Below are 14294 nucleotides of genomic sequence, written 5' to 3'. Positions count from 1 at the left end.
GCTAAAGGTTGGGTTCATATTCATTTTGTTAGTTTTGTAATGTGTGGACTTAAACTTTTAGTTGACTTTTGACTCAATATTGCATTTCTTAACCATTCTGTAATAGTGTTTTGTCTAACCTCTGCCTACATTATGGTTTTGCTTTTCTTTTCTTTATTTTTTTGAAACAGAGTCTCACTCTGTAGCCCTGGGTAGTGTCATAGCATCATAGCTCACAGCAAAATCAAACTCCTGGGCTCAAGTGATCCTCTTCCTCAGCCTCTCAAGCAGCTGGGACTATAGGCACACACTACCACACCGAGCTGCTTTTTCCATTTTTGCTGGAGACAGGGTCTCTCTTGATCCTGCTGGTCTCGAACTTTTGAACTCAAGTGATCTACCCACTTCGGCTTCTCAGAATGCTACAATTACAGGCATGAGCCACTGCACCCACCCTGGTTTTTCTTTTAAAATAATATATCAAACACACCTAGGAGCAGAATATCATTTTGACTTTTGGATGACTCTTTGCTTTCAGCTGCTTTCTTTAAAGAATATTAATATTGGGCGGCACCTGTGGCTCAAGGAGTAGGGCGCCGGTCCCATATGCCAGAGGTGGCGGGTTCAAACCCAGCCCCGGCCAAAATAAATAAATAAATAAATAAACTTTAAAAAAAAAAGAAGAAGAATATTAATATTAGGTTACTTCTGAGTACTTTTTAATTGGTATTACCAGATACTATGGGTTAATCAGGTTATTTTCCTGTTTCATTTCTACTGTATTTTGATATTTTAATTTTTATTTGGTGTGGGCAGAGCAAAGAAAGATAGCTTTAATGAGATTAATGTTTCCTTTATTTAAGACAAGCCACAGATGGGTAATAAAGAGAAAAAGGAATAACATTAGATGCTTGCAAGACTGTTGAATTCAGAGCTTCCCCGCTTGGTAGGTGTGTGACTTGGGAACACTCCTTGCCACCAAGTATGTGTTCTGACATGAAAAGTAGGATAACAATAGGTCCTTTAGGGATCATTTTGTGTAAGTAAGATTATGTATGTAACATTTAATTTCTTATCACATGATCATCAGCATCATTAACTGAAACTGCTATGACTATTGTTATTACTATTTTTGCTATTATTGTTTTAAGCCTATGGATAGCGCTTACTTATCTGACCTATAGCTGACTTGGAATTTACAACATATATGATATTAGGGAAGAAACAGAGAATTCCTCACTTAAATCTTTGTGTACTTTAGATAAGTGACCTTAGCATAGTTTCTTGCCAATCAAAGAACTTTAAATTAGCAACTGGTACTTTGTAATACCCCAGTGGGATGGGAGGCCTCCTTCTGGGGCTCCTTCCTTATAGCTGTGGTAGCAATTTGCAAAGATGAACACTTGAGTATACACGAAGCTTATGGTTGTTAGTACAGGACGTGGTTAATTCCACACACAGAAAATGTTATGTTGGTAAAGTATATCAAATTAATTGTTTAAATAAATTTTTTAAAGTTCATAATACTGATGTTATCTCTTTGTTATTTTAGAAGTTCCCTCATAGTTGCAGTACGTTCTCAGTCAGAGGTTATAGTCCAGTTTCTTCTTCAGCAAAGTATTGATGTCTTTTATCAAGATCTCTTTCGATTGACTGCAGAAGACTATGCCATTAATAGTGGTTATAAAGCGTAAGTGCTTACATTAAAAGATTAGTTAATCCTGGGCGACGCCTGTGGCTCAAGGAGTAGGGAGCTGGTCCCATATGCCGGAGGTGGTGGGTTCAAACCCAGCCCGGGCCAAAAAAAAAGAAAAGATGTTTAAAAAAAAAAAAAAAGATTAGTTAATCCTATATTGAGGTTTAAAATAAATGTATGTATCTCATCTTTCTTACACATCAGGTGAGATTTCATAGTTTGCTTTATGGTATTTAGGAATGGTTGTGAATTAGTCGATTTCATCAACCAGAAATCAAGATAAGGCTAGACTAGTTAGAAAGAGCAATGAGTACAGGATTCTTTGTCTCAGGACCTTTAATAGCTTTATCCTTAGAGCTGCCTATGCTGTTCATTTCAATCTGTGTATAACCTTTATGGAGGAGATAAAAGTAGTGTCACATCTCTGATTTTTCTAATTACTTTTTTGGTTCTGAAATGCTCACTTAAGAAGAAAAATCTACAATGTCCCCTGGAGGCTATCTTTTATAAGCTCCTCTTTGAATTTTTCAAGATGGTAAGGGGTTCCAAAGTGCAAGGCATAGATAGGGTCCTCTTTTACAAGTCAGAAGAGGAGGAAAAAGGACATTCTACTCACTCTGTGGTTTCCACTGGTAAGTGTTGCTATTGAAAGTGGTCCTGCAATGTGGTAATGACTGACCTTTGCTACCAGGATGCCCTTGTGCTGAACCAGATCCGCCAGTGGTCATGGGCCCATTCTTAGATTTCAAAGTATTTGTTTGTTTGTTTTTTGTCCACATGCTTATTTGCTCAGCCATTGTTCCCAAGGTGTCACTAACCAGCACGGCAAAGGGGAGTGAACCAGAGTGGAATTGGTGGGGAATGAGGGAAATACAGCACAAGAGAAGACACGGAAACAAAGGATGGGACCCGGAGGACTGACTGAGCTGATGACTACAGCCGGCCCCAAAGCACAAAATCAGCTTTATTTTATAGTATCTGTACGGGGTTGTCCAGGGGGGAGTAGCATACACAAAATGGGGAAACAGCATAAACAAAAGACACAGTTTTGGTCTTAAGGTACAATAGGAAAATGTAAATGACTTTAACAAAGAAAAACCATCTTGTTAATGGTTTCTGCTCAACTTCATTAGCACATGACAAGGAGAAAGAAGGGAGAGATCTCAAGGATCTCTACATAGTTAACTAAACAAAGAATGGACCATGTGACTTCTGGCAGAGGGAGCATGAAGAAAGGAAAATAGCTGTTTCAGAATCCAGGAGAAGCAGTTGGGGGTTCATTCTCTACACCAAGGCACCGTCCCCCTGCTCTGGCAGCTGGGCCTCCTAGGTTCAGCCACACACAGTGTGAGGAAAGTTGCTCTTCTCTACACTGAACACCTTATGAGGACCCTGCTTGGTAGCTTAGACTTTGCCTTGATGTTCATGATAAATTATCCTTTGAGGCCCCTGTTCTTCCTTTCTCAAGTGAATATTAGCTGGAATTGTTCACCATCAGAGAGGGTCAATTAATGTCGCAAGAAGAGATGAGAGTTTCCTTTCTTCTTTGCTAGCAAATCTGTAGCCTGAGGACTCTTTATAAACTGTGTATCACCTTTCTTTACGTGGTGGAAGGTCCTGTATTGTTCTTCCCCAGGGTAGTGGGAAGGAACTTGGGTTTGAGTCCTCAAGTGAACTGTGTTGTTAATAATGGAAATCTCCCAAGTTACTTGCATTTCCACCTCAAGTTTTAAAATATTTCCATGTTATACCTCACCAGGAAGCCACTCCACAGAATTCTCTGAATGTAAAGTAGGTTAGTTGGATTTAACAGACCTAAGCCTCATCCATACCGTATCAATATACACATGTCAATCAAATAGCTGTTGGTTGCAGGGCCAACACTTCTTTTAAGTTCAAGACACTTCCCATTATGTCAAGCCGGGGCTAGTTAATTTACTGAACTATACTGCCCCATATTCATGGCTACTTCACTTTTCTTTCTTTTTTAATAAGAAGTTTAATAAGTTTGAAGAGCTTACAGTTTTGCAGTGTACATTATAATTAAAGTTGTGATGTTAGCTCTGATATTGTCTGCAATACTCTAAGAATTTCAGATATTTCCTAAGTGTTTCTCATGTCAATATTAAAACATTAATTTTATTTATTACTTTTTTTTATACATAGCATTCACCGATTACTTTCTGAATATAAACAAAAAAAGAAAGATCCTTCTCAAAATATCAATCCAGGTAAGATTGCTGACAGTGAATTACTTGTGGTATTTGTACCATAGAGAAAAAGGTAAAGATAAGGAAGTTTTTTGTCACAGATGAACACGTAAAAGTCAATGTGCAAATTGTGTATTTTTTCTTAATTTCTTTTTTAGTAGTCTACAACTCAGAATTATTTATATATATAAAATATATATATATGAAGTACATATATAAAGTTACTTGTAGGTGATTTGTAATCTCAAATATTAGTGTCTTAAAAAATGTTTACTTACGTAATTATGGTCAGAGGAATCTCTTTGGAAACCAGGAAGGAGGTGAGAGGAGGATAGGAAGGACAGAGACCTACCTAATAGGTACAGTGATCACTAGTTGGGTGATGGATACACTGATAATCCTGACTCAAGAGTTATAAAATCATTCATGTAACAAAAACATTATACCCTCTTAATATTTGGGGGGGTAAAAAGAATGCCCAGGTTTTATTCACATTGTGTTAAACCCCTGTTCATAATCATGAAAGAAAGTTAAATGCTCAGTCATTGTTATCATTTGCTTTATTGCCTAAGTATGCAATGAAATTTCACTTTGTGTTTAAATCTATGAGAAAATACCCATAATCTATTACTTCATATTTAATTATCTTCAATTTTTAAGGTGACTATAGTCTGCTATAATATAGTATAATAGCATGTTCAGTGAATATATTTTTTAAATTAATAACTTTATATTTTAGAATAATTTTAAGTTCACAGCAAAATGTTTTTTTTTTTGTTTTTTTTTTTCTTTGAGACAGACTCACTATGTTGCCCTCAGTAGAGTGCTATGGTGTCATGGCTCACAGCAACCTAAAACTCTTGGGCTTACAAGATTCTCTTGCCTCAGCCTCCCAAGTAACTGGGACTACAGGCCCCCACTATAATGCCTGGCTATTTTTTGGTTGCAGTTGTCATTGTTGTTTAGCAAGCCCCAGCTTGGCTTGAACCCCCCATCCTCGGTGTATGTGGCTGGCTCCCTTACTCACTGAGCTACGGGTGCCAAGCCAGGTTCACAGCAAAACTGAGAAGAAGGTACAGAGAGTCCCCATAAATATACTCCCTGACCCTCCCCCCACATAGGCACAGCCTCCCCCATTATCAACATCCCCACCAGAGTGGGACAATTGCTATGGCTGATGAACTACATTGACACATCAGGGCAGGGCCTGTGGCTCAAGGAGGAGGGTGCCGGCCCCATATACCATTTATCTCTGTGGGAGGTAAAATGGCAGGGGAATTTGAACCTTTTTAGCACCATAGATAGTGCAGAGACAATAGCTGTAACTAAGTAAACACACCAGCATCTTCTCCTGAAGAGGATCAGTGAGAGGAAGTGCACTTGTCTCTTGAGAGCTCTTCTCCACTGGCAGCCACAGTGTCTCTCAAAGATCCTTGCCCTTGGCCTGTTCCTTATGTTTGCCCTGAAAACAGAGAGCAGTGCCTAGCTTCCGGTGATGGGGAGTTTTGTACTAAACTGGACACTCTTAACTTAAGAGCTGTGGAAGCTGAGTTGTGTCACAGCAACGTAAGTACAGCTGCCCCCCTCATCTGAGGGGGAGACATTCCAATACCCCCAGTGAATCCCTGAACCTGCAGGTCTAACAAAGCCCTGTGTGTACAAGGGTTTTCTATGTACAAATATCTGTGATTGAGTTTGATTTATAAATGAGGCACATAGTAAAAGAGAATGATTATAACACTATACTGTAAAAAATGTTATGTGAATATTGTCTCTCAAAACATCTCAGTGTGCTGTTCTCACACTACTTCTTATGATGTTGTGAGATGACACAGGCTTCTGGGTGAGAAGAAGTGACAGGAAGGATGTAGGCATTGTGGTGTTGCGTTAGGCTACTGTTGGCCTTCTCACTGCAGTTGATAGGAGATCATCTCCTTCAGCTGCTCTGTGTCACGGAGCCGTGATGATGTTGAGGGCTGGACATGATGGCAGACCATGTTGATGCCTAGGGGGAGTAGCACAGATGGTGTGGGTACACCTGCAAGGGCAGGGTTCACATGCTAGGTGACGTGAGGCTCAAGGTTTTATCACACCGTTCAGAACATGCGGAATTTAAAAGTTAGGAATTGTTTATTTCTGAAGTTTTCTATTTAGTAGTTTTGGTCCTTGATTGACCCTAGGTAACCAAGATCCCAGAAAACAAAACCAAAGGTACTTGCTCTTTGGCCTCGCTTCCTGTCATGCAACTCCTAAACTCCTTTGACTCTCCAAAGCGATGTCTTTTTGTGTGGTAATCATTGGCTGATGGCTGGCAAACCCTAGGTAGCTTCAGGATTGGGGATGGTCAACAGGAAAAACCAAGGCAAGATCCTCCAGAGAGGAAAGAGACTCCATAGGTTTGGTTGAACATCAGTGGTGAATGATTTAATCAGTCATGCCCAGTAATTAAGTTACCAAACCCAAAGGACAGGATTCAGAGAGCCTCCAGGTAGCTGAATATGAGGAGGTTCCTGGAGCTCTGCACCCCTTCCCTATACTGTGCCTTGTGCCTCTCCCCGTCTGTATCGTATGTAATATCCTTCATAATAAGCCAGTTAGCAGAAGTGTTTGCCAGAGTTCTGTGAGATCCTGTAGCAAGTTAACTGAACCCAAACAGTGGGTTGTGGGAAGCTGGTTTGTCAGAACCTCCAACCAGAAGTGTGGGAGGGACGTCTTTTGGATCTGATGCTGAGGACAGCCAGCTGAAGTCTACTGCAGAACTGGCTGCCTGCTTGTTGGAGGGAAAAACTCCCCCACATTTAGTCACATAAGCCTTTTGTGTTGATTGAGAGGAGAGAAAAAACACACGAAGCTATCTTTCACACCTGCACCAGATGAGAAAGGATTACTGTATACTCTGTGCTAACTGCTCCATTCCTACAGAAATCATGCTCTTTAAGTTTGATTCTGTCCTAAAGTGATGCTGAATCTGCTCATGACATCATTTTCTGTCTGTCTAGTAGAGTTTGGTTAGGATTGTGATTATAGTACACAAAAGTTCACTTATACATATCAAAATATGATGAATCCTGTTCTTCCTTGTATTGATAAATACAAAGGAAGGGAAGTAAAAGTTCTTGATGCATTAATTTTAATAATTATAATGCATTAATAATTAATTCTAGTGTATGTACTATCCACGTATGGCCCCAAAAGGATACTTTGTAACAAAGCCTCAGAGTCTTATTTTTTTAACAAGGTTTAAAGCAGGAGTTCTCAACCTGTGGGTTGCAACCCCTTTTAGGGGCGGTGCCTGTGGCTCAGCGAGTAGGGTGCCGGCCGGCCCCATATACCGAGGGTGGCGGGTTCAAACCCAGCCCCAGCCAAACTACAACAAAAAAATAGCCGGGCGTTGTGGCGGGCACCTGTAGTTCCAGCTGCTCGAGAGGCTGAGGCAAGAGAATCGCGTAAGCCCAAGAGCTGGAGGTTGCTGTGAGCCCTGTGACATCATGGCATTCTACTGAAGGCAGTAAAGTGAGACTCTGTCTCTACAAAAAAAAAAAAAAAAACAATGAAAATACATTGTGGCATTAGGAAGGTTGCGAACCACTGGTTTAAAGATGCACAAAACTGTGCATGATTTGTTTTTCTGAATGTGGAAGCTATGTTGTTTAAGTTCATCTCAAACTTCCAGCTCCTCAAGTGATCTTCCCTCTTCATTCTCCTGAGTAGCTAGGATTAAGGCACATGCCACCATGCCCTCTTCTAATACTGAATAGTTTTCTATTGGTTTTCGATTACTTCTAATAACCCTATATTTTTCTATTGTTGATTTAAAATGTTTTGCTTTTTTTCTTTAATAGTGGGTGAGACTACTGAACACTCTGTAACCAGGTAGGATTTTATAGGTTTAAAAAATTATATATTAATCAAGAGAATACAGAGCAAAGAAACTGGTGTTTGTTGAGTGCTCTCCTCTGGGCTAGACTGTGTGTTGTGTGCTGAGCATCTGTCACCTCCTGTGGTCATGCTAACAGCTCTGTAATGTGTCTGCACTATTATAACTTACTTTTTTACTAACTGGGTGAGTGTGGTTCAGAGAGGTTGATTAATTGGCCCAAGATCCCACAGTTAATAAGTAGCTGACTCACGATTTGACCAGTAACCTGTGTGGCTCCCGAATCCCTGGTGTTGCCCGGCAGCCCAGGTCACTACACCCTGCCCTGTCCTGGGAGTGAGGAACCAGGCCCGGGTCTGATCAGGTCAAACAATCACACTTGGTTCCATGTTAATTCTCAGACTTCTCCTCAGAAGTCTGGTTAGTCCAAGTTTGTCTTCATGTGTCTGACAGTGGCAGTGGTGATCAGTACCTTGCTTTTATCCTCAAAAGTTTTAGAGCAGATCTCACTTAGCTGTGCCCACAGCACTATAGGTTTTACATAAGCAAGACCAGGCAGGTTCTAGAGAGGAATTATTATTACTGCAAACAAAGGATATCTGTGTATAAATCATGTTATGCTAATTAACATTCAGCATCCATTGAGAGGCTGTTTCTTTTTTTTATTTATTTTATTAAATCATAACTTTGTACAATGATGTATTTATGGGGTTCAGGATACTAATTCAATATACAATGTGAAATGCTTACATTGAACTAAGTAACACTTCCATCACAATTATACTCATTTCTTAATAGTTTTGAAATGTACCATTGCATCATGCACATTAGGTGAGGTCCCCCGGAATACTCTGACTCCTCCCATATCCCCCGTCTCTCTCCTCTTTCCTTCTACTTTCTGGACTATAGTTATGTTTTGCCATTCATATGAGTATGTAGGTAGTTATAAATTGATTTCATAGTAGTATTGAGTACATTGGATACTTTTTTTTCCATTCTTGAGATAGTTTACTAAGAAGAATGTGTTCCAGCTCCATCCAGGTAAACATAAAAGGTGTGAAGTCTCCTTTTTTATGGCTGCATAGTATTCCATGGTGTACATATGCCACAATTTGTTAATCCATTCATGGGTCGATGGGCACTTGAGCTGTTTCCATGTCTTGGCTATTATGAATTGGGCTGCAATAAACATTCTGGTGCAAATGTCTTTGTTGTAAAATAATTTTTGATCATCTGGATATATACCTAGTAGAGGAATTGCAGGATTGAACGGTAGGTATACCTTTAGTTCCTTAATGAGAGGCTGTTTCTAATTGATTTCACTACTTACTGACTTCCAGTTCGGTTTTCTCTTTAGACTTTTTTACTTTTCCTACTTCCATGAAGCCTTTTCTTTTTCATGAGGTCTTTCTTCTTCCTCCATGAGTTCTCTATAATTGTTCTCTCTTTTTCAACTTTCTTCTCTGCTTTATGGGATGTTTCCTTTGTTCTATTATTTTTCCCATTTCTGCTCACTGAGTGGGCCCCATTTCTCCTCACTGAGTGGGCCCCATTTCTCTATAGACACAATCAAAAGCTTATAGAATTTCAGTGTTTTAAGAAATCTTGGAGACTAATGAAAGTCCCTTCTAGTGCTTCATCTGTGTTTGACATACTAGTCAAGTGCTTGTTCAATGGAGAACCTGAAACTCAAAGAGATTATAGTGACTTATTTGGATATCGTAATTATTGGCAGAAATAAAATTTGAACTCAGGTTCCTTAATTCATAGCCCAGTGCTCTTCTTCCGTCATCCTGGCTATGAGTGTTTTAGGAAAGGGGAGTGGTCTAGTGAAGCCAATGGAATAAGAGAAGAACGGAATCAGCTGGAGACTCCTGTGGAAGTGGACACCCATGGGATTAGCAAGGGAGTGCCGGGCTGGAAAAGAAGCAGCAGTGGGTTGTTCAGGAATGAGGGTTTTAGGAAAGAGATCATATTGGGGCTTATGACAAGTTTGGTAAAGATAAATCACAGGAATGAAGGACACAGTATGTTGGGAGCTTATATATCAAATAAGAGGTTCAAGGGAGCCCTGAATAGGTTGCTGCTTTTTTTGTTTGGTTAATTGGAGAGACAGACAAACTTGGTTGCTGTTGAAAGATGGTAAAAGAATGTGAGCCACTGGGAAGAGTCTCTACAGCAGATAGAATTGTGATGCCAGCTACTTGTATCCCAGCTTACAGAGGGGTGGCTTAGAGCCCCTTGACTTCTAGGGGACTGGACGCTGCTGAACGACATGGATCCATGGCCCTGAGAAGGTGTCCCCTCACCTCTACTCTTTTCCAATTGACTGATGTCCTTGGCACGTACATGGAGTATAGTTCAGGGTTAGGACTGGCTGCTGAGTCAGTCACGGAGGTTCAGGCGGGATGCTGGTGACACACCTGTGCTGGGGGTGGATGGCCGAGACCCCACGTAGCTTGTTTCCTGGAGCAGCAGAGCAGATAGCTCCTACTCTGAGTCAGTTGGGCCCACACCTCAGGGGCTGTGCTTTCCAGGCTGAAGATTTAAAGGTTGGACATTGTCCTGGAGACCTACATATGAGGTACCTGGAAGTGGGAGCCCCTAGGAAAGAAGATGATTACATAGTATGTAGGGAAGTAGAAGTGTAGCTGCTGAGACTCTGGTCTCCATCAGTCTGTGTTCTTCTGACTCTGAGTGCCTGTGAAGACCTTTAGGGGCTTTCTGGTGCATAGTGACCTGAATAAGGCAGGACCTACCTAGGGAAAATAATTGGATTTTTAATTTTTTTTATTGTTGTGGTGGATTTTTAAATTTTTAATGTTTTGATCTTTCTGGGAGGAGTATCCCTAACAACAACGTATACATTTGCTCTTTGAGTTTCGTACATGTAGCTTTCAGACCTCTCAAATGTTTCACAGGATTCCTTGCACTATTTTAGGCCAAGGGGAAGCAGTGGGGCTTTCTTAAGTGGTTTCCATGCTGAAGAACCATCCCTGCCATTTTCAAGTGGCACAGATTAGTCTTTGAACCAGAGATAGATAATAAAGGAGGAACACTGTATCTTTCTACCTTATTTGAGCTCATCAGATTTGTTTCCTGATCAGATAACAAAAATTATGTCAGTCGTTATTGGGTTTTCAGTTTAGCCTTTAAGACAGGATTTGTGCAGACAGAGTATTCTCAGGTACTGCCAATATATTGCCTGTCACTTTGGGTTGTGGAACTCAGGGTGTCTCTTTGAATATTTCATAGATTGGGAGAGATAGAGGCAGAAATAGATAACTGAAATATTTTTATGAAACAAAAAGCCACCTTTAACTGTATTCAGAGACAGATTCAATGTGTACAGGTGGCCTTTCCCCTGTGTGTTTGGTTTTTGTGTTTTGTTTTGTTTTTGAGGGAACATCCATATAAGAACTGGAAGATTTTTGTTTTTAAAGAAATGATCTCATTCACTTTTGTGGTCTGTTTCTGCTCTAAAGCATTTCTGGCACTCTGGATGTTGATGACGACTTACGGCATACTCCAGAGCATGAAGACTTTGACTCTGACACCAAGGTAGACTTGTCTCTTATAATACTAATTTTCTCACTCTGAATCGAGTTTTGTGTAGTATTTTCTGTTAAAATTTAAGTGGTCTAACTCTTATTTTATGTTTGCCATGAAATGTTGATTACAGAAAACCATCTAGTAGAAATATGACTGGTTGAATTTTTTTTTTCTATTTGTTTACATAACAAATGATTGATACTTTGAGAAGGTTGAGATGGAACAAATGAATGGGCTGAAAATGTCATAGTGACAGAGCATTTTTTAATTCCACCAATTCAATTGATCTTTCAAATATTTACCTTCTTCACAGCATATGCTTTTCCAGAGTAAGGTCATCTGCTTCTATTCCACATGTAATTATCCAGATATGTCTTCTTAGTACTCTGTGCACCTCAAATTTAATAAGTGCCAAACAAAAGACACTGCCCTTGTCCCTTCCCTGCCTCTTTCCTGTCGTCTGGGTTCCCCATCCGAGTAACACCCCACAGAGAGCACTGACGCACTGAAGTGTGAAGAACCCTACACTCCAGCCCTCCCTCAAGTCACCACTCCAGTCACTCGCCGAGTTCTGTGTTTTTCCACCTGCCTTCAATTTTCATGTCTTGTTACTGTAATTTAGTCTCTGAAGTCTTCTGTTCTAGTTTTGCCCCTTCTGTGTTTGTCTGTGTTTAATTTGCTGCCAGGGTGACATTTCTGTAATATGTTAGTGATGGTCTAACGCATCTGCTTGTTGAGTACACCCCATTACATGAAGGAGAAAGCTCACATTCTAGCTTGACACATGCAGTTTTTCATTTGGCCTGGTTCTCCTAGTTTCTCTCTTTGTCTCCTGTCCTGTCACTGTCCCGGTGTGACCACATTACTTTGTTGGGGTGCTGTTTTGTGCCTTCTGCTCACGCTCCCGTCTAGACACCCTCCGGCTCTCATGCTGCACGTGTGTCTGTCACGCTTTGGCCCCATCTTTCCTGAGCTTCCCCAGCAGAGCTGACTGTGCTCTCCTTGTGCCTTTGCTCTGCTCACTCACCATGACTGTAGGACAGTGACTCAGACCCTCCTTACCTGTCCTGGGTGTCTCTCTGCCCACAGAGCACAGCTGCCTTCTATTTCTTTTTTCAGATTCTCCCAGGATAGTGCCAGGGTTGCATAAACACAGTGAATGTTTATTGTCTCAAAGACCGAATCAGTGTTTGACTGAATAAATACATTTTCTGAAGTTTTATTTATTTATTTTTTTCGAATAGGAGGGAACGAGAAAACAAGTCACGGGAAAAAAGCAAACTAGTGTTGGTATTGTTGAATGTGCCTCACACAAGCAAACAAGTAATGACAATTTTATTTTTGTGTATAAAAATAGTAGAGGTGGTAAGTTAGAAAATAACTCTGAAAAATGTTTAATGCTAAAATGCTATTGTAAAAAATTAGCAGGTTTAGACACAAATGTATCCATTTCTTTTAAATCTTCTTTTTGCTATCTTTTTTTATGCTACCAACATCTTCCTGAAAATATTTAAACCCTCTGAGATTGGTTTAAGCTATTATTTTTATTGCACTGAAATATTTATAAATGGAAATAGAGTTGTATATGTATTTAAATTTCATAGTAAAAAATGTTCTTACCGATATATCTGTAAATAACATTTTATAGATGTGGTGTCTGTGTGGGAATCAGAACAAGTGATAGCTAGAGAACCAAGTTTGCATTTGCAGGTATCATCTCTAGTTATTTTAAAACATAAATGTTGAAACTTACTAAATGTAGAATATAAATGTCTTAACACAATAACTGAGAAAATGCCAGGAAGGGTATGTTAATCAGTGTGATGAAAATATTTAAAATTGTATATAAAATCAGCGCCTGGTACCCCATGATTGTATTAATGTACACAGCTATGATTTAATAATAAAAAAAGAAATAAATAAAAAAACATAAACACTGAGGGGTGTTAAAACATAAAAGTAGCTGTTTTGACTTTATCATCTCTTGATTATGCCCATAGGAATTATTTTCTTGCATTTTTCAGAACATAATTAATTTAAAGTAATTATGTGTGAAGTATGTTACGGCTGCATAGTACAATTCTGCCAATTTTCAAGTTTCATTTAAGAAGCCACAATAGTATAGTACAAAATAATAAGGCTTCATAACTTCCTTTAACTCGTAAGAAATCAGTTTGAGTTCTGAAGTTAAGTTTATCTAAAAACTAAAGAATTCTTTTAGGTCAATCTAGAGCCAAATGTATGATTCTGTGGTATAAATATATTTGGAATGGATGTGTAAAAGTCCTAATGAGATTTGGAGAGAAGCATTTTGGACTATACTTTTTTAATACCTTGGAATTTGAAAGGATAATGCCTGAGACTGGAAACTATTACCATAGATGAACTGTCAGTATAGACCTGCAAGGAACGTTTCAGGACGAAAAATCACGGGGAATAGTGACTCTGGGACCGTAACAGCAATGGTTTGGTGCAGTGGTGTTTCAGTCCGCAGCAATCACGGTCGGACACATCCAGCGCCTCGGTGCAGCCTGGGTGCAGCCTCAGTGCAGCGGTAACACAGCAAGGAAGGACCAGGACGTATCTGCACTGAAAACCGTGGAAAGAAGCACCAAGTGCCTGACCCCTTAGCAGCCCCTGCAGCACAGAGGCACCAGCAGCGGGTGGGGGCAAAAGACGTGTTAGTGGCCTGGCTCTGTCCCTAACTAGGAGCTATGGCCTGAAATCAATCCTTGTTAGTGAGTACTGTGGGCTAAGTGCGTGATAGTGAATATACAAGCGGAAGGGCTACGCCATAGCGGCAGGAACAGAAAAGGAAAAGAAGGCTTGGTGGGAAGACAGTACGGAGGACGTTTGAGTTAGGATGGTTGTAGGGCTGGGAGATGTTTCTGAGGGTGACATCAAGCTGCCACCTGAAGGATGAGAAGCAGCAGCACGTGAGCGTCCAGGAGAAGGACCTTCTGGAGAGAGAGCAACGGAT

General features: G+C 40.2%; 1 protein-coding gene across 1 annotated transcript in view; it reads left to right on the top strand.

Moving 5' to 3' along the window:
• Positions 1 to 13945, top strand: part of LOC128570196 (putative ankyrin repeat domain-containing protein 30B-like) — a 55662-nt gene extending 41717 nt beyond the window's left edge. The window contains exons 5-6 of the mRNA XM_053569150.1: positions 11248 to 11323; positions 13775 to 13945. Of these exons, the coding sequence (XP_053425125.1) occupies positions 11248 to 11323; positions 13775 to 13945 (247 nt within the window). The remainder of the gene's footprint in view (positions 1 to 11247; positions 11324 to 13774) is intronic.
• The last annotated feature ends 349 nt before the right edge of the window (positions 13946 to 14294 follow it).

Source organism: Nycticebus coucang, chromosome 18 (assembly GCF_027406575.1).
Source record: "Nycticebus coucang isolate mNycCou1 chromosome 18, mNycCou1.pri, whole genome shotgun sequence".
NCBI lineage: Eukaryota > Metazoa > Chordata > Mammalia > Primates > Lorisidae > Nycticebus > Nycticebus coucang.
Note: the sequence above shows the minus strand (reverse complement) of the source record. Positions and strands in the feature narration are given on the sequence as shown.